At 39.8% G+C, this 21,035-nt stretch overlaps 1 protein-coding gene across 1 annotated transcript; it reads right to left on the bottom strand.

The window, feature by feature from the left end:
• Positions 1 to 1,160: 1,160 nt before the first annotated feature.
• On the bottom strand, positions 1,161 to 7,946 carry Nanog (Nanog homeobox). The gene is made up of 4 exons (XM_078052412.1): positions 7,686 to 7,946; positions 4,442 to 4,707; positions 3,142 to 3,228; positions 1,161 to 2,592 (listed from the first exon to the last, which is right to left on the bottom strand). The coding sequence occupies exons 1-4, from the start codon at positions 7,834 to 7,836 to the stop codon at positions 2,152 to 2,154; spliced, it is 945 nt and encodes a 314-aa protein (XP_077908538.1). The 5' UTR covers positions 7,837 to 7,946; the 3' UTR covers positions 1,161 to 2,151.
• Positions 7,947 to 21,035: the final 13,089 nt, after the last annotated feature.

Genomic DNA, 21,035 nt, shown 5'->3' with positions numbered 1-21,035 from the left:
CTGGTCATATCCCAGTAACTGTGGAGGCAGAGACAAGAAGAGCACAAGTTTGAGGCCAATCTCAGAAATTTAGTGAAATCATCTCCAAAAAAAAAAAACAACCTGGGGCTATAGCTCAGTGCAGTGGTAAAGCTAGTTTAGGACTAGCCCAGGCAACCTAGTGAAGGACACCTCAAAAACAAAAGTAATAAAACCCCACCCCCACTATTTAAACCAAATGTTTACTAGTGGAACTACAAAGTGAAATAAAAAGAGACAACTAAAGGTAAAATAGATCTTTTATTCATTTGTACTTAAATTAGCCAAATGGGTACTGATTTATCAGAATGCGACTAAGTATAAAATATCTTAAGTATCTAACTAAGTATAAAATATCTTAAGTATCTTTCTACAAATATTAATGAGCAAATTAGGCATTAGAGTAAAATGAGAGTCCAAACAGGTGGAGGAAATCAATGAAGCACATTATGTAGCTTAACCCTCTACTCTTCACCTCAACAACTGCCTTTTTTTGTACCAGGGATTGAACCACCCAGGGGAACTCAACCACTGAACCACATCCCCAGCCTTTTTTATACTTCATTTAGAGACATGGTCTGAGTTGCTTAGGGACTTGATAAGTTGCTGAGGCTAACTATGAAGTCACAGTCATCATGCCTCAGCCTCCTGAGCCACTGGGATTATAGTGTGCACCACCATGCCCAGCAACACCTGACTTTTTAATAAGTAAAACCTTCCAGTAGCAAAAAGTGGAACTAATCCTTCTTATACTTCTTTGTACTTTTTTACTTCCTATTCTTTTTTTTGTAGTTAAATATTTTTTTATTGGTTGTTCAAAACATTGCAAAGCTCATGATATATCATCTTTCATACATTTGACTCAATTGGGTTATGAACTCCCATTTTTACCCCAAATACAAATTGCAGAATCACATCGGTTACACACTCACATTTTTACATAATGGCATATTAGTGACTGTTGTATTCTGCTACCTTTCCTATCCCCTACTATCCCCCCTCCCCTCCCCACCCATCATCCCTCTCTACCTCATCTGCTGTTGTTCAATTCTCTCCCTTGTCCCCCACCTTTCCCCTCACAACCTCTTCTATGTAATTTTGTGTAACATTAAGGGTCTCCTACCATTTCCATATGCTTTCCCTTCTCTCCCTTTCTCTCCCCCCACTCGTCTTTGTTTAATGTTAATCTTTTCCTCATGCTCTTCCTCCCTGTTCTGTTCTTAGTTGCTCTCTTTATATCAAAGAAGACATTTGGCATTTGTTTTTTAAGGATTGGCTAGCTTCGCTTAGCATAATCTGCTCTAATGCCATCCATTTCCCTGCAAATACTTCCTATTCTTAAGGTTAAGATTCTATATCCTAAAGACATCCAAACTAGGGGCTGGGGTAGTGGCTCAGTGGAAGAGTGTTTGCCTAGCATGTGTGAGGCACTGGGTTCAATTCTCAGCACTACATATAAATAAATGAATAAAATAAAGGTCCATCAACATCTAAAAATAAAAAATAAAAAAAGATATCCAAACTAGTAATAGTTCTTATCTGTAGCCAGAGACATCTTGTCTGTAGCAAGCAAGGCTATTAAAACTTCTTTAGGCTGGGGCTGGGGCTCAGCACTAGTGCCCTTGCCTGGCATATGTGAGGCACTGGGTTCAGTTCTCAGCGCTGCATATAAATAGATAAAATAAAGGTCTATCGAAAACTAATATATATATATATATAAATCTCTTTGAGGGCCGGGGTATGGCTCAGTGGTGGAGTGTTTTCCTAGCATGCATGAAGCCCCGAGTTTGATCCCCAGCACCATATACACACAAAAACTTGTTTTTGATGAGTCTCTAATCAGACTCAAAATCCTCAAATTGGCACAGTAGCACAATGAGAACCAGGCTATCAAGCAGAAAAGTATACAGCTACAAAGTTAAAAACAAAAACAAAAACAAAAATCGGGCTGTGGTTGTGGCTCAAGGTAGAGTGCTCACCTAGCAAGTGTGAGGCACGGGGTTTGGTCCTCAGCACCACATAAAAATAAAATAAACATTGTATCTCCTAAAACTAAAAAATAAATACTAAAAAAATCCTTCAAGGAAGGAATTGAGCCACTGCCCAGACCAAAAATGAATCATGTACCCATCCTTACATATTTTCAGACTGCCTGTTAAGAGAGTAATTTAGGAATAAATCCATGGATTGTGGAGTACTAAAATACCTATGGCTTTCACCAGTGATTGCCAAGGTGGTCTCCAAATCACTGGCAGGAAAATTTTGTTGGAACTGCATGGAGGGCTGCAGAGATTCCTCTCCATAGTTATAGAATGAATTGTTCCAGGTCTGATTGTTCCAGGCCTGATTGTTCCAGGATTGGGTATACCAGGTCTGAGTATTCCAGGAGTGGTTGCTCCAAGACTGGCTATTCCAAGACTGGCTGCTCCAAGACTGGCTGTTCCAGGTCTGGTTGCTCCAAGTTGGGTTGTTCCAGGTCTGATTGCTCCATGGTGGAAGGTTTCCAGGTGAATTAACCTGGTACCCCTGGTTATAATTAGAGTAGGGACCTGAATATTCAGTGGGTAGTGAGCCCTTTGAAAAGAAAATGGTGGATTTAATCTCATGCAAATCAAAGGGAGATTAGTAGAGTAGAGTAAAGGGACCAGGGGGAGAGAAAGGGAAAATACTTGGAAATAATAGTGGCTAAAATTATATTGGGTGCCTGTATGAATATGTAGCAACAAATCCCACCACTATGTACAAATGTAAGGCACCAAAAAATATGGGAAAAAATAGTGAGTTGACTCAAGCGGTTTAAGGAAAATAACTAACTGGAATTGTACGCTTCAGAAATGGAATAAAACTAAAGGATCATCAAAAGGAAAGACCAGCCGGGTGTGGTGGCACACACTTGTAATGACAGTCCCACGGGCTCGGGAAAGGCTGAGGCAAGAGAATCATGAATTCAGAGCCAGCCTCAGCAACTCAGCAAGGCCCTAAGCAACTCATAGAGACCCTGTCTCAAAATAAAATACAAAAAAAGAATTAGAGATGTGGCTAAGTAGTGAAGTGCCCTGGGTTTAATCCATAGTACCAAAGGGGTGGGGGGGGGAGGAAAGACCAGATAAAATTTCCTGTTACCTGAGTCACACTATTGCTATTCTTTGGCCAGTTGTTTTTCTGCCATCTCTTACATTTCATTCTTTGGTTTTGGAACCAGGTCTTAACCTTCAGAAAAAAAAAATAAATAAAAAGGAATTACAAAATACAAGGAATGTATTCAGAAATGGAATAAAACTAAAAGATCATCAAAAGGAAAGATCATAAGACCCACTATATTTAAAAGACTACTGATCTCCCTGCTTCTAGGTTTTTCCAACACTATTAGTTATAGATAACCTGTTTGCAACACCTCATCACCCTAGGAGCACAATTATATTTTGGCACCAGAGATGGAAAACCGTAAAACATTTGACAACCAAACATCTCCTGGACTTCAGTGATGCAAAACACATACACACACACACACTTGTACACTATTAAGTAGGATGAAGAGCTTTATATAAATTCTTTATTCTTTGGGGGGCAGTATTGGGGATTGAACTCAGTGCCTCTCATATGGTTGGCAAGTGCTCCAATACTAAGCTAAATCCCCAAACCTTTTTATTTTGAGACAAGGTCTTGCTAAATTGCCCAGACTGGCCTCGTACTTGCCATCCTCCTGCCTCAGCCTCCTGAGTAACTGGGAATACAAGCCCATGCCACTGTGCCTGGATACAAATTCATTTTCAATATAAGTGAACACAGACTGAAAATAAAGGATAGAAGAGGTTAAAGCAACTGGAGAAAGAAAATGGTCAATAAATGTATGAAAAATGACTGACCTTGTTAGTAAAAAAATGCACACAGGTAAAAAAAATATAATGAGGGCTGGGGCTGTAGCTCAGTGGGAGAGCATTTGCCTGGAATGTGTGAGGGACTGGATTCAATACTCAGCACCACATAAAAATAAATAAAGATATTGTGTGTCCATCTACAACTAAAAAAAAAATTTTTTTAAATATAATGGAAAAAGATTCCATTTTCATTTTAGAATTAAATTATTTGTAGAGGGGTGCTTTTACATAGTATACATAGAGGTAACCTACCTGTAATCCAGCAACTCAGGCACTAAGGCAGGAGGAGCACAAGTTCAAGACCAGTCTCAGCACCTTAGCAAGGCCCTAAGCAACTTAGCGAGACTGTCTCAAAATAAAAAATAAAAAGGGCTTGAGATTTGGCTCTGTGATTAAGCACTCCTGGGTTCAACCTCCTGTATCAAATAATTTATGAATACATAAATAGAGCTGGGATGGGGAGTATATACTGAGATACATCAGAGAGAGGTTAGCCACATTTATCTGTAAATTGGCATTATTTTGCAACAACAAAACAACCCTACCTGTTTGTAGCTAAGGTTCAGATTGCTAGAAAGTTCTTGCATCTGCTGGAGGCTGAGGTATTTTTGTTTCTGAAACCTGTCATTTAGTATACACAGCTGAGTCTGAGAAAACACTGTGCGTATCTTCTGTTTCTTGACCTGGATCTTACTGTCTTCCTTCTTTATTGTGCTTTCTTGTACAGAAGTGGATGGTTTCACTTTGGGACTGGTAGAAGAATCAGGGCTATCCTGAATGAGCAGGTCCATGGAGGATGAAGAGGGAGAGACTGCTGGGAACAAAACAAATTTGATGCTTTTCTCTATAACTCTATAAATATTTTTCAAATACTTAAATATTAAATTTTTTCTTTTCAAAGCACTTTTATAATCATCACAACCTTAGACATAAGGTGAATAAGGAATAATTCTTTTTTTTTTTCCTTAACCAACCCTGAACACTTTACCAACCTATGTACAAAAATGCAAAGTATTACAAGTGGCTGTGGAAATGTTTTAGTAGTAGAGTGCTTGCCTAGCATGATGAAGTCCTGAGTTCAATCCCCAGTAAAACACACACACACACACACACAAAAAAAAAAAGTTTATAAGTATCTGTATTTTATAAATATATTTATTCATTTTGTTGGGGTGCTGAGGATGGAACCCAGAGCCTTGCACACACTAGTCGAGGGCACCACTGAGCTACACTCAGTCATAAACTCAGCAGCCACCTCCATTAATTATTTGCATTGAAGTATTCTTAGTGATTCAACACCAATAGTACCCTGTGGTCTTGAAATACATAGGCCTTAAAACAGCAAAAATGCACACTCTTCTGCTTCTTACATATAGTTTTTAAAATCTTCAACCAAGCATGAGAAATGGATCATGTCCTAAAATTTAACTATCTACACACATTTGTGCATGAAAAACAATGCTTGAGCCGGCAAGCTGCTCGGGAGACTGAGACAGGAGAATTGGGAGTTCAAAGCCAGCCTTAGCAATTGCAAGGCACTAAGCAACTCAGTGAGACCCTGTCTCTAATAAAATAAAAATAAGGCTGGGAATGTGGTTCATGCCCCGACCCCAACCCCACTGCCGCCCAGTTCAATCCTTGGTAAAAAACAAAAACAAAAAACCACAATGCTCAACTACAGCAGTCATCACACTAGGGTTCTACCACATTGGTAGAATGATTAATTGGCTAGCATGTGCCAGGCCCTGGGCTCCATCCCAGGCAACCCCCCAAAATATATATGTATAGTTATCATTTTCTTTACTTTTCTTTTTTTCACTTTTTTTTTGGGGGGGGGGTCTTACTGGGTATTGAGCCCAGAGATGGTTAATTACACTGAGCTACATACCCAGCCCTTTTTATTTTATTTCAAGATAATGTGGTGGTTGTTGTTTTTAATTGCCTAGAATTTATGATCTTCCTGCTTCTGCCTCCCAAGTAGCTGGAATTAATAGGCATGCACCACTCTACCTGGCCTAGGCATATGTTTTAAAGCCCAAATGGATTTTATTTTATTTATTTTTAATATATATTATTTTAGTTGTAGATGGACACAATATCTTTATGTATGTATGCTGGTGCTCAGGATGGAACCCAGTGCCTCACATGTGCGAGGCAAGCACTCTACCACTGAGCCTCAACCCTAGCGCCCCCCCACTTTGCAAATGGATTTTAAATCTGAGCTCTAGCCACATTCTGTTTGACTGTTAACAAGTTTAAAGTTTTATGAGTGGTGTATGCCTGTAATCCCAGTGGCTCCAGGGGCAGTGACAGGAGGATCACAAGTTCAAAGTCAGCCTCAGGAAGGTGCAAACAAACAAACAAACAAACAAAACTTTCATGGAATTATCTTTACCATAAAATTAGGTCAACATTTGTTTGGGATTTAGGACAGTTGAACATAGCAGATACGTCCAAACTTGGAACTGCTCATTAACATTCACACATCCAAAGGTTAAAAGAACCAACCACAACTATGGCAGAAGAAATTCATCTATGTAAATCATACACTAATTAGATAATCTCACCTTGACTCGACTTGCCATTTTGACCAACCAAAAATATGATGCTTATCCCCAAGCTGGGATATTAGTTCCTCTGGCTAATGAACCATAATATTTACTGTAACCGGGTGCCCAACACTGTTTAGGACTTGTACATCTCTTATTTAATTGTGACAACACACTTTTGTTTCCACAATGCCTAAAAGCATATAGGTTTTCTTTTCTTTTTTTTTTTTAAAGAGAGAGAGAATTTTTTAATATTTATTTTTTAGTTTTCGGCGGACACAACATCTTTGTTGGTATGTGGTGCTGAGGATCGAACCCGGGCGGCAGGCATGCCAGACGAGTGCGCTACCGCTTGAGCCACATCCCCAGCCCCAAGCATATAGGTTTTCAAAAACATACAAACTGCTCAATTCCATGCCCCTCATCTTAGTCCATAATTCCTGAGACCTGTGGCATAATTGAAAATGTCCCCAAATTACAATTCAAAGTGTAAAGGTAAAAATTCTAAGCTGATTCCAAGCTGCAAAAGCTTGAGTTAAAGTGTAAGAGACTAGGGCATTGTAAAGCTTCTAGATTACAAGGCCTGGGCTAAAAAGTAAAAGACGATTGTTACAATTGTAAAAGTCTATTGTTACAATTCTTCTGCTATCCCCGAACCTGTAATCTCTGTAAAGTTGTTAGGACAATGCGGGAACTGCCTAGTAAATGTCTTCATTGATTCCCTGGTTGTTTAATAGCTAAGGGCTCTAGGTAGCATGGCACGTAAGCATCTAGGCCCCAGAACCAATCAGTTTAAATGTGTACCCCACTTAGAAGTAACCAATCACCCCTGCCCAAATTGTTCCCGCCAATGTATGTACTAATCATGTCTCAGAGATGTTGTTCAGTTTTCCCGCGCCTCATGATGATTTGTTCTGATGTATGCAAAGCCCCCCACCCTCTCCAAAAAGTGTACTTAAGCTCCGCCTGACCTCAGCTCTCCCTTCTTGAGTGGGCACAGAGCTCTCCCTTCTTGAGTGGGCACAAAGTCCCAGCGCGCTGGAACGGATCCCCAATAAACTCCCCCCCTGTGATTGCATGAAGTAAGTCTCTTGTGTGGTCTCTCCCTCCATCCAAAGGACAATAATGACACTTGTATATGAATGAACTGTAATTTCTCAAGAGGGCAATGGACCCTTAACCCCTTTCCTTTCCTCTCTCCTAAGGAGCTTGGCTTTTTAAGGATTAAATATTTCCTTACCAGTCTCTGTGAGGGGCATCTCAGCAGATGACATTTGAACAGGTGGATAAATTTCCTCGGGACCATTAATCACAGGTATTGGTGAAAAGACCCTAGAATCAGATGCTTCCAAGCAAGGCAAACTTTGCGGAAAAGCCGGATCCATGCTCATGTTCCTCAAAAAGAGGGAAAAAAAAGATAAAAAGAACAAGTCTTTAAGACTTAGGTAAAGACCTAAGAAAATGAAGATCTGATAAAAAAAAAATATCAAGAAGCCAGAATGAAGCCAGTCTCCGCCTCAGCAGGCAACCCAATCCGGTAGAAGTCTAAAACTTTAGTTTCTGGATTTGTAATATAGATTCTATCACCTTTAGACCCGCCCCTCCCGTCAGCCCCACGCCTCCCCACACCCTAGTGATTCCCTTCAACCAGTCTCACCAAGGCCATTGTAATGCAAAAGTAGCTGTGGAGTAGCTCTGACTGGGTGGGGAACCAGTGGGACCACAAAATCTAGAAACAAATATATATATATATATATATATATATATATATATATATATATAAAATCTGTAAACAAATTCAGCGATTAAATACTTTTAGGTTCACAGTGTTTCCACCTTTAAATCAAAGATGCACCTCCAAGTTCTAGAAATTTCAACCTATCTTCATTCTCTCCTTTAATTTACCCTAAAGGGAGAATAAAATATTAAAATGCTTTGCCTAAGGGGATTAGTTTATGTTAAACAAGGTGCTTGTTTACACCACTCACCTTAGTTCCTTCTAGTGTTGTTTAGCTCTTCCAAAGACAAAAAGTCTTTCCTTCAGGACTGTTGGTTTTTAACAAAAACCAGAGGAAAGGACATGTGAACTACTCACATAAGACACTTTAGTATCCTGTTAAACATTTATCTACCTTTATTACGGGAAGTAATTATTTATTTATGTTGTGCTGGGAATTGAACCCAGGGCTTTATGCATGTTAGGCAAGCACTCTACCAACTGAGCTATAACTCCAGCCTACAGGAAGATTTTAAATTAGTTTTTATATACATTTTACTCGCTAGAATCTTGGTTCATTTTACTTTTATGTCTCAATTTCTTCATCTGTAAATAAAGATAAATCACTTTTGTATTATTGTAGGAATTAAAGAAGATATACTAGTGATTCATATTTGTCCTCTCAGTGATCTACATAATGTAATGGTGGCTTGTTCATAGATCCTGTGCTACATGAGGAGCCTGTGCTCCAAACCATGTTTGAAATGACCATTTTTTTGTATGATTATCATTTTAATACAGTGAATGTGATAGAATAAAAACACCAGCTTCTTATTTAATTAGGGACATTTCTTGATATAAAATGAGATTTACTGACCTCTAAGCCAGTCCAACTGGAAGGAAGAAGGTATAGAGAAACCTCTCAGACTTCTTCGCCTTTGACTCTTTTGTTTTTTCCCCCTTAGGCTGGGAATGTTGTCATGTCCTTCAACATCATCTCCATCCCTACTTTACAATTTTAGGGATGAGGAGTATATTTATCAAACAAAAATTTCAGAATTAAGTCTCAGCACTAACATACTTAAGGACAAAAGTAACAATCTATAGCTTTCCATTTTTTCCCCATTCCTGAATCCAACATTCAAGAAACCTAAGATTTCCTGCTCTTTTCCTGTCTTCCACTCCTCAAAGCAAAACCCAAATATGTATTTTTCTGAGGCATGATTCTAACCCTCCCCTGCAGCGGTAGGACTTGGATCACCACCCAGTACTGCTGGCCTTCCCTCCTCACAGGCTGATTTTCATTTACAATCAAACGATGATGTCATTTTGTGAGAGTAGGTGTGTGGTTGGGCTCAAACCAAGGAGATATTATACTGTGTAATCTTTTGTCTTTTTAAACTATCACCTTTAGAAAAAAAGTAAGAATAGAGGCCTCAGAGAGAAAGTGAATAGAACTGGATGATTTGTGCTTCAAGTAGATGGTCACTGTCTCATTAGAAATAGAATATAATAATAGCATGTGCAAGGGCTCTAGGTTCGATCTCCAGCACAGGGGAAAAAAATCTTTTAAAAGGGAAAAACTTTGGGTTGAGGGTGTAGTTCAGTTGGTAGAGTGCTTGTCTCACTTGCACAAAGGCCCTGGGTTCAATCCCCAGTACCACCAAAAAAAAAAAAAAAAAAAAAAGAGAGAAAAACTTGACTTCCTGTTTCTCAATCAGTACAGTTTGGTAAATGGGTGCTGTCAAGGCCACCAAATATCTGAGTTTACCCGCATCTCTCTAAAAGGCAGACACGAGGAGAAGTTTTATTCTTTGCTGAAGCCTCTTTGCATAAGAGCCTGGATGAATGCCCCTGCCCCCATCAGGGTCTCTTTGGGTCTAGGGCGAGTCTCTGGGGTGAAAGATCAAAGACCAGGGGGCTGGTAGCTGGAAGGCAGGTTTGCCACATTCTTTATCAAGGACAGCAATTTGAATAAGGTTGAGAAAAATTTCTGAAGCTGTGGGGAGACTTTGCTGGAATGGGTTGTGTGAGTGGAGGAAGAGTATGTTAAAATGAGCTAACAATTGGTAGAGCAGGTTGGAGAACACCAAAAAGTCAGTTGTGTGATAAATACTGAGAAAGAATGAGGTATACAAAGTAGGGGAGGAAGTGGGAGCGGGATCAGAAAACTGCTGAGGACTTCAGGTGAGCGGAAAAGATAAAATAAGGAAAGAACAGGGAAGGGGATTCCAGAAAGTTAACAAATGAGAGAAAACGATGGGTTCCAATTATTAATGTTTACAAAAAGCTCCAAGGCAAGGATGCAATAGGAGAGAGTCTCAGAGATAACAGGGCAATATGGTACACTCTTGGCTATGGTAAGATATGGTGAGCTCCATTAGCATCTAGCCCAGTGCCTGATACATGTACATGCATGTTTGATCACTGTGACTTTAATAAAATCAGTACAGATGGAGATGTCAAATGAAGTCACTGGAAATTAGGGACAAGAAACCTGACGCAGAAAGAAGTGACCATGGGTAGTAAAAAGACCGTGTTTTTTTTTTTTTAAATTAAATCTCTTCTTATTTATTCTCTCCTGGTATTCCTCCTATTATCCTGCTTCTCTCTCAGCCTCCTTTCTGGTTCTCCCACAGATCCTGCATAATCTAAAAATAGCCACACCTATAATCCCAGTGACTTGGGAGTCAAGGCAGGAGGATTGCAAATTCAAAGCCAGCCTCAGCAATTTTAGTGAAGGCCTAAGCAATTTGGCGAGACCCTGTCTCAAAGTAAAAAATTAACAGGGCTGGGAATGTTGCTCAGTGGTTAAGCATCCCTGGGTTCAATCTCCAATAACACACACACACACACACACACACACACACACACACACACACACACACTTAAATAAATAAATAAATAAAAGTTAGATTTTACCAAAACTTAGTTCTCAAACTTTTTCTAAAAATTATTACTATTTGTCTTTTTTAGTGTATTATATTCATACATAATAGTGGGATTTGTTGTTACGCATATTCATACATGCACACAATATACCTTGGTTATTTTCATTCCCTAGTATCTCTTTTTTTCCCTCCTTCTTTCTTGCTCTCATTCCTGCTCCTCTACTGACTGGTCTTCAAACTATTTCTATTCACACTTCTTTGATGACCTTATCTGTCTTGTCTCTTTTTGGTACTGGGAATGCTTTACCACTGGGCCACATCCCTGCCCTTTTTGTTTTTTGAGGCAGCATTTTGCTAAATTACTTAAGTCCTCACTAAATTGTTGAGGCTGGCCTCAGCCTCCAGAGTGAGTCTCTGGAGTGATGGTCTAGTCCTGTGCCACTGCTCACAGTTTTGTTCTATGATTTTATTTTATTTTTTTTTTCAGAGTAGAAATTAGAAGTTTATTAAAGGACAGCAGAAAAGACTTCTCCCGGAGGAAGAAGGGGACTCAAGAGGTGGAATCCCTGTTCTATGATTTTAAATACATGCTTTTGACTCTAATGTGTAGCTTCATTCCAGGCCTATTCCCAAATTCAAGTCTCATATATATCCACTGCCTACTTAACATGGCCAGTTGGATCTCACCAGAAAATTAATATATCCAGGGCCAAACTCCTTGAATTCCTGGTAGACACCTCTTCTTTGTCCTATTTTCCATGTCAGTGGGTAACAATTCCATCTTTTCAGTTGTCTGGGTCAAAATTTTAATGCCATCTTTGTTGGCTATGTGCCTCAAAGTGTATCCAGAATCCAATTTTTAAAAAATATATTTATTTTTTTAGTTACAGGTGAACACAATAGTTTTATTTTATCTTATGTGGTGCTGAGGACCTATCCTAGTGCCTCACGCATGTTAGGCGAGTGCTCTACCTCTGAGCCACAACCCCAGCCCCCAGAATCCAATTTCTAAGAGTCCAATTACTTCTTTCTTTCAATTTTTTTTCTTCCATGTTTCCTTTTTTCCCCACAGTTGAGTGAATTTTTGACCATCACATGGATCACAAGTTGGTGAAGCAGCAATGTCAAGAAATTGTTATTTTTGTCTTCCTTCCTCCTGCTCGTTCGCTTTCTTTCTTTCTTTCTTTCTTTCTTTCTTTCTTTCTTTCTTTCTTTCTTTCTTTCTTTCTCTTTCTCTCTTTCTCTCTTTCTTTCTCTTTCTCTCTTTCTCTCTTTCTTTCTCTTTCTCTTTCTTTCTTCTCCAGGGATTGAACCACCTAGGGATACTCAACCACTAAGTCATGTCCCCAGCCCTTTTTTAAAATATTTTTTTTTAAAGACAGGGTCTTGCTGAGTTGCTAAATGCCTGGCTAATCTGCTAAGGCTGGCTTTGAACTTGAAATCTTCCTGCCTCAGCCTTCCAAATTACTGGGATCATAGGCAATTATTGGGATCATAGGCGTACACCACCATGCCCAATTTTGTCTTTTTTCTTTTTTGCAGGGGTACTCTACCACTGAATACATTCTCAACATTTTTTATTTTTTTATTTTGAGACAAGGCCTTGCTAAATTGCTTAGGACCTCACTAAGTTGCAAAGGCTGGTCTCAAACTAGGGATCCTCCTGCCTCAGCCTCCTGAGTCACTGGATTATAGGCATGCACCACCATGCCTGTTTGTTTATATATTTATTTATTTCATGTTGGTGGGAATTAAACCCAGGGCCTCAGGTAGGTGCACTCTATCTCTGAGCTACATTCCCAACCCTTTTTATTTTAAGATTTTTAAATTTTATTTTGCTAAATTGCCCAGGCTAAACTTGAACCTGTGAACCTCCATCTCAGCATCTAGAATTGTTGGTATTACATTACAAGTATTTACCACTGTAACTAATTTGATTTTTTTTTTTTTTTTTTTTTGGTACTGGGAATTGAACTCAGGAGCACTCAACCACTGAGCCACATCCTCAATCCTATTTTGTATCTCACTAAATTGCTCAGTGCCTCACTAAGTTGATGAGGCTGGCTTTGAACTTGTGATCCTCCTGTCTCAGCCTCCAGAGCTGATGGGATTGTAGGCATGTGCCACGACCTATTTCTCTCTTTATTTCCTGTGGCATAGGAAGTTGGGGGTTTGAGATGACCTGTGTCTCTTGACAAAGAGTAAGTTCACATTTGGCATGTGTGCTAACCCATGCTGGTGCTGACCTTTCCTAAGGATCTCCAAGACTACTGCCCTATCCAAACCACCATCTATCCTTTTCTTCTCATTTTTCATTTGGATTATTCCAACTTCCCCTACTATTTTTTGTTTGCACCTTCCTTTAATCTGGTACAAATGTATTGACCAGATAAGTTTTGTTTTTGTTTTTTTTTTGTTTTGGTCGTACTAAGGAGCAAACCCAGCATTGCTCTATCACTGAGGTACACCCCTGCCCTTTTTAAAATATTGAGACAGGGCCTCACTAAATTGTTGAATGCTGGCCTCAAACTTGCTATCCTCTGCCTAGGCATCTTGAGTCACTTTGTTTACAGTGGTGCACCACTGAGCCTGGCTAGAAGACTGTTTTGAGTGAGGCACTAAGCAACTCAGTGAGATACAAAATAGCATTTAAGTTGTGGCTCAGCAGTGGAGCACTCATAGGCCCTGGAATGGATCCTCAGCACCACATAAAAATAAATACATAAAACAAAGATATTGTGTCCAACTACAACTAAAAAATAAATATTAAAAAAAAATCTTGGGCAGGGTGCAGTGGCACATGCCTGTAATCCCAGTGATGGGGTGGGGTGGTGGTGATGGTGGGGGACAGGTGTGGAGGCAGGAGGATTGAAAGTTTAAGGCCAGCATTTAGCAATATAGCAAGGTCCTATTGAAAGGGTAAAGTTTTTAAACTACAAAGCCTAAGTTAAAATGTAAAGGATAAGATTAAGATTTGTTTCAAGTTCTGTGAGGTTTTTAAAGTTCTGTTAAATTGCAATTTCATGAAGTGAAATTAAGTTCTGTTTTCCTGGAACCTGCAATTCATGTAGAAGCTAAAAACAACCCCCTCCCAGAAATCTCCAGCCCTTGTATTTTATTTAGATATTGGTTCTCAATGAGTTGCTTAGCACCTCTCTTTTGCTTTGAACTTGAGATCCTCCTGCCTCAAACTCTGGAGTTGTGTGGATTATAGGCGTGCCCCACTGTGCCAGTTAAATACTTTTTAATTGACATACAAGAACATTTTTCTAGCATACAGGAGGCTCTGGCCTCCATCTCTCCATCTCCAGAGCTCAAAAAGGAAAACAAAAATAAAAGCAAAAACAAAAAAAATCCAAGAATGTTATTTGCTTGAGGTCCCCTAAACTGACAATTCAATGAGTCTTTATAACAATCTTTTCTCTAAGAAATAGATTACTTTCAAATTACCCATATTGTAAAGAGGAACTACTCAACTATGAACACTGATAATTTTTTTTTAAAGAGAGAGAGAGAGAGAGAGAGAGAGAGAGAGAGAGAGAGAGAGAGAGAGAGAGAGAGAGAGGAGAGAGAGAGAGAGAGAGGAAGAGGGAGGATTTCGGTGGACACAACATCTTTGTATGTGGTGCTGAGGATCGAACCCGGGCCGCACAAATGCCAGGCGAGCACGCTACCGCTTGAGCCACATCCCCAGCCCGAACACTAATAATTTAGAAATTACAAATGAAATTGCATAGTTTATTCTTTTTTTTTCTTTTTGAATCTAATAGTTTTATTGAAGTATAGGGAAAGAGTGAGGGCACAATAATAACAGACTTTGTCTTCCTTGTAGTTTTGATTTGCATTTCCCTGATTCCTAGAGATGTTGAACATATATATGCCACTTGTATTTCTTCTTTTAAGTAATGTGTTAGATTTTGTGCCCAATTAGTAATTGGGGGTTTCATTTTTAAATCTTTTTTTTTTAATTCTGTACATTAATTTTCTGAGATTCAGATGAAAAATATTTTCTCATATGGGTAGCCTCTCTGTTTACATTCTTGTTTCCTTTGTTGTGCAGAAGTTTTGAAATTTGATTTTATTTCACTTATTTACTCTTGGTTTGCATAGTTTATTCTTCACTTTTTTTTTTTTGTGTGTGTGTGTGGTGCTGGAACCCAGGGCCTTGTGCAAGATGAACACTATCAACTGAACCACTTCACTGAACCACTTCACTCCCCAGCCCACTTCACTTATCTTGCTTGTCATCCCTGTAAGCACATACATTTTTCACCCCAAAAGTGTATCAGCGGTTCACTTGATACTTTGACTATATCCCTATGGATTTGAAATTTATATGTGTGTTTTTTTTTCTTTTTGCCAATCTTTTTTTCCCTGAACTTCTCCTTCCTGATCTTCCTTTCCCGCATCTTCTCCTTCTTGTTCTCTCCTCCCTAATCTCATTTTCTCTGAATCACCTTTATAAAAGACCCCTATTCCTGGGGATGGGCAGAATCATAGCCTGTGGGACAGGAGTCACCTGTGTTTCTCCTTTGCTAGCAAAGCATAAACCACCTTTTTCCTTTTCCTCAAAACCATGTCCTTGTTATTGGATTGGCATCTAGGACAAGGACCAAGCTTTCGATTACAAAAGGACTTTTTTTCCAGCACTGGGGATGGAACCCAGGAGCACTCTGCTGCAGAGCTACTTCTCTGGCTCTATTTTTTGAGACAGGGTCTCACTAAATTGCTGAGGCTGACTCTGAACTCCCAATCCTGCCTCAGTCTGGGATTACAGGTATGTGCCACCACACCCTGCAAAAGGACCTCTTTATTATGAAAAAAAATTAAAACTTCATTATTGAGCAATATGATAGACCTTCAAACATGTATCATTTCATTTAAGTAATTGAAACATAGCTACTATTTTATTAAAGATCTTAGTGTGAGTACAATTTTGAAATCCAATAAAAGATTCACCTGACATAAAAAATATGAGACTGTTTCCCACCACCCCAGTCTTTTTTTTTTTTTTAAGAGAGAGAGAGAGAGAGAACTTTTTTAATATTTATTTTTTAGTTTTCGGCGGACACAACATCTTTGTTGGTATGTGGTGCTGAGGATCGAACCTGGGCCGCACGCATGCCAGGCAAGCAAGCTACTGCTTGAGCCACATCCCCAGCCCTCCCAGTCTTTACTTTAAAATAAAATTTATTTTTTTTTTGAAAGAGAGAGAGAGAATTTTTTTTTTTTTAAATACTTATTTTTTAGTTCTCGGCAGACACAACATCTTTGTTTGTATGTGGTGCTGAGGATCGAACCCGGGCCATACACATGCCAGGTGAGCGCGCTACCGCTTGAGCCACATCCTCAGCCCTCAAAATAAAATTTAGAAAGGCCTGGGGATATACCTCATGATCCAAAGTACTGAAAATTAATGAATCAATGATTTCTTAGAGCTAAAACACTTATGACTTGTGGGTCAGTTTGGATTTGTTAGATCTTTAATTAAAGGCCTTTAACATTCAAAGACTGAATTATTATTTTTATTGTACCAAATTCCAAGGTCTCCAGGAGGGAAGCTGAGAAGGGTAAAAGGTCAAATTGAATTGTCAAGACCCCTGGCCTGAGCAACCCTGTTTTTACAAAAATATGTATTATTCTCTCTTTCCCACCCTACCCTCAGGGGATCTTTGACCTAAAGTGAAAAAAAGGATTTTTTTTTTTTTTTCACTTCTGCTAGGTCTAGCCTCCAAGAATCAGAGGAGTATCAAGAAATGCCTATCAGGGCTGGGGATGTGGCTCAAGCAGTAGCGCGCTCGCCTGGCATGCGTGCAGCCCGGATTCGATCCTCAGCACCACATACAAACAAAGATGTTGTGTCCGCTGAAAACTAAAAAATAAATATTAAAAAATTCTCTCTCTCTCAAAAAAAAAATGCCAAGGAATTGGGTGAAATGAAGATGGTAATAGCATTGGGGAAAGTAAAGGAAAAATGCTAATTCTATTTATTTATTTAGCAGTACTGGAGATTAAACTCAGTGCTCTTGTTAGACCAGGATGCAAGAAAAGACCACTGACTCCAATTAAAATCAAATTAAAGCAAGCTTATTATTTCGACCTGCTGGGCTGCCTTTCCCTCCCAAAACAGCGGGAACAAAACAGCAGCCCCACCTTTCCTACAGCCCAGCTTTATAGCCCAGAAAGTTACACAAAAGGGGGGTTACAGATAACAGAACTCTGACAAGCATCACACTAATGGTAGTTTACATTTTTTTTTTTTTTTTTTTTTTGCTGGCCCCAACATCAGAATTTATGAGGACCATTAGAGCCTCAGAGAGGGTCGTTGACTGGCCAGGGAAGGCCAATATTTATGAGGTGTCACTAAAGTTTCAGAGAGGACTGCTATCTGGTCAGAGAGCCAGGCATGGGTGAGTTCAAGGCACGGGCAGGCATTCCAAGCAGGTTCAGAGTTTGCAGTAATTTATAGTAAAGCCGAAATTAGCTTTTCATGACTTTGTGGCGAGATGGCTCCCAATTTTAATAAAAGATCAGGTTGGGTCTGTCACTCTACCACTGAACTACATCCCCAACCCTTTTTATTTTGAGATGGGGTCTTGGAAAATTGCCTAGGCTAGCCTTGAATGTGTGATCTTCATGCCTCTGCCTCTTGGCAGATTATTCTATCTTGATTTCAGCTGCTGCTGTAATTCGCTGTAATAGGACAACACAAAGCTATTGACCCTAGTTATATTGTATCTAAATATTATACTTAGGTGCTGGGAGTGTAGCTCAGTGGTATAGGGCTAGCCTAGCATGCTCAAGGCCTTGAATTTGGTTCAGTCACCACTGAAAGAAATCTTAAAATATTTCAGACTGAATGCAGTGGTGCACATTCATAATCTCAGTGCTTTGGGAGGTTGAAGTGTTAGGTAGTAGCTAGCAATGAGCAGTGAAATACACAGCAAGATCACAGGTTTACTGTTTTTTGTTTTTTCCCCTTTGGTATTGGGGATTGAACTCAGGGGCACTCAACCACTGAGCCACATGCCCCTCCCCTTTTTGTATTTTATTTAGAAATAGAGTTTCACTGAGTTGCTTAGTGCCTCACTTTTGCTAAGGCTGGCTTTGAACTCATGATCCTGCCTCAACCTTCTGAGCCACTGGGGTTATAGGCCTGTGCCACCATGCCTGGACTAAGTTTTCTAAGTTACTGCCAAGAAAAATAAGCAAATAATTTGTAGCAGATAACCTGTAGAAAAACATCAGTATAAAAACCTTGAGGATAAACAGACAGAAGTAAAAGAGATAATGGGCAGGGGATGCCTCGGGAAAGAAGGATTGATTTATGGGACTAACCCTTGACAGGACCCATAAAGCTCAAGATAAAACTTGGTGCCAAGGGTCTCCCACTAGCTCAGAAGTGTGTGTATGTGCGGGGGGGGGGGGAATTATTATTTTTGTTTTTAGAGAGAAAGCGATTTTAATATTTATTTTTTAGTTTTCAGCAGACACAACATCTTTGTATGTGGTGCTGAGGATGTGGTGCTGAGGATCAAACCTGGGCCGCACGCATGCCAGGTGAGTGCGCTACCGCTTGAGCCACATCCCCAGCCCGGGAGAGTAATTCTTTAGTGATGCTACCTTCTGACTGCTTATTGACCCCAATGCCCACATTAACATGGGATTAACTTGTAGATGAATATCCCTAGTAGGATGACCTCCCTGACAGTTCCAGAGAGGACCAACTAAGGTCAAAATCTCTACCACCCAAAGGGCTGGAGTTGTGTCTCAGTGGTAGAGCACTTGCCTGGCATGTGTGAAGCCCTGGATTTGATCTTCAGCACCACATATAAATAAATAAAGTAAAAGATCCATTGACAACTAAAAGCTAAAAAAAAAAAAAAAGAACAAGAACTCTACCTCCCAACTTAATGGAGGAATTGAACACCTGATTGGCAAAGAGTACAGAAAGTGGACCTCAGTTTCTCCTGGTAGACCTCAAATGGTAATAAATTTGGAGAGAACATGTCTCCTTTGTCTTTCTTTGCTTGGAGGTAGCCCATACTCCCTTGAGAGTGCTCCCAGTTTGACTCTCATGTTGCTTCTAGTTTCATTTCACCTCACCTCACTTCCACTCTACTGTTACTTGTAATAAAGTTCGTTTGCGTGGCTTTTGATGTTTGACTTTAAATTTCCTTTTGTTGGAACATAAGAACAGAGAAGCTGAACGTTTTTCAGCTTCCTGCTTTCCTGTGACAGAAGCAGGAAGGTCCCAAGTTCGAGGTCAGGCTCAGAAATTTAGCAAGACCCTGTTTTAAAATAAAATACTAAAAAATGGACTGGTATTGTAGCTTCGTGGCAATACGCCCCTATGTTCAATCCCTACAACCCTCCCCCCCCAAAAAAAATTCAAGATATCACAGTATCCTAATTATTCACAAAGGGATTAGAGGAAAACAAACAAGAGTAATTATGAAATTTAATCATGTGATAGTGTTATGCCAGATTCGTGGTGTAAAGGTTAAATTTAAGTTTTTCTCTCCTGTTAAGTTTAAGTTTTTCTTTTCTGTAAGTTTGAATTCTGTTTTCCTGGAATCCAAAACTTATGTTAAAAACAGTTACTTATGTCAAAATGTACCCTGGCCCAACACCCCCTGACAAAACGCATGATTATTCTGTAATGGTTGTTTTGTAACAACCCCACTCTAGCACCCTTACTGCCATATGAACTTCCCTGTTTAAACACTGTATAAAAACTCTGCTTAAGCTGTACTCGGGCCTCCAGTTTCTCTCAGGAGAACTCTGGGCCCCAGCATGCTGGTCCCCCCCCCCAAAATAAACCCTTTGCTTTTGCATGAGACAAGTCTCTTGGTGGTCTCTTCCTCTGACGTTTGCCTGACCCTAACAGTGGGACCCCAATAGAACTCCAGGAGCCGAATCCGATGCAAGCACACAAGAGTCTTTATTGCAAGCTCGAGTCTGGACTCACAACCGTTCCTGACGGAGTGAGCCCCGGTCCTTTGTTCAGTGAGATTTTATAGGTTTTGGGGGGATACTCTATGTGTCACAACATCGTACAGCAAATCATTCCCTACCATGGGAAAATCAAACAACAACTCTTAACATTGATTAGCACATTCACTGGTGGGAACAATTTGGGTAGGAGTGATTGGCTAATATAAGAGCGGGATTCGTTTGAACTGATTGGTTTAGGCCATGAGGGGTGTACGAGCTAAACTACATGGTTTCCCAACATGTTATCAACCACCATAAATTACTTGGAGGTCATTTGGCATTCCAGGTATTTTCCCTGTCTCATGCTGATTGGAGGTTGCTAGAGGGGTTGCTATGGGTCTTCATTTAGCCTAACTGAGTCAGGGACACCTGGCGCAGCAGACCTCTCCTGTTATTTACAAACAACTCAGCAGGGTGGGTATGTGCTTAAGAGTGCTCAGTGGGTTTTTCCAAGGACAAGGGTCACGCCCCCCTTCCTTAGGACAGGCCTTAGAAGCTGCTGTTATTTATTTATTTTAAAAAAATGGAGTCACATTAGTTTCTCAATAGAATTCAAAGCTAAGGCACACAACATGCAGTTGAAAAGAAAATTCAAGTTAGGTCAGGTTGTGCCTGTAATCCCAGCTGCTCAAGAGGTTGAATCAGGAAGATCTCTTGAGTTCAGGAGTTCAAGGCTAGCTTGGGCAATACAGCAAGACCTGATCTCTAAAATTCTACTTTTTAAATAAATAAGTAACAGGAAACTCACATTAAAGGAAACATTTAGGCCAGAAGAGGTGGTCCATGCCTGTTATCCCAGCCACTTGGAAGGCTGAGGTAGGAGGATCATAAATTCAAAGCCAGAAATTTAGTAAGGCCCTAAGCAACTTATACCCTTAGCCAGTCAGTGATTTCTCAAAATGAAAAATAAAAAGGGAAGATCATGTGTTCAAAGCCAGTTTTAGCAACTTAGTAAGGCACTGAGCAACTCAGTGAAACCCTTTCT

The sequence above is a fragment of the Ictidomys tridecemlineatus genome, chromosome 6 (genome assembly GCF_052094955.1).
Source record: "Ictidomys tridecemlineatus isolate mIctTri1 chromosome 6, mIctTri1.hap1, whole genome shotgun sequence".
Taxonomy (NCBI): Eukaryota; Metazoa; Chordata; class Mammalia; order Rodentia; family Sciuridae; genus Ictidomys; species Ictidomys tridecemlineatus.
The sequence above is the reverse complement of the archived record's forward strand: the minus strand, read 5'-3'. Positions and strand labels throughout refer to the sequence as shown.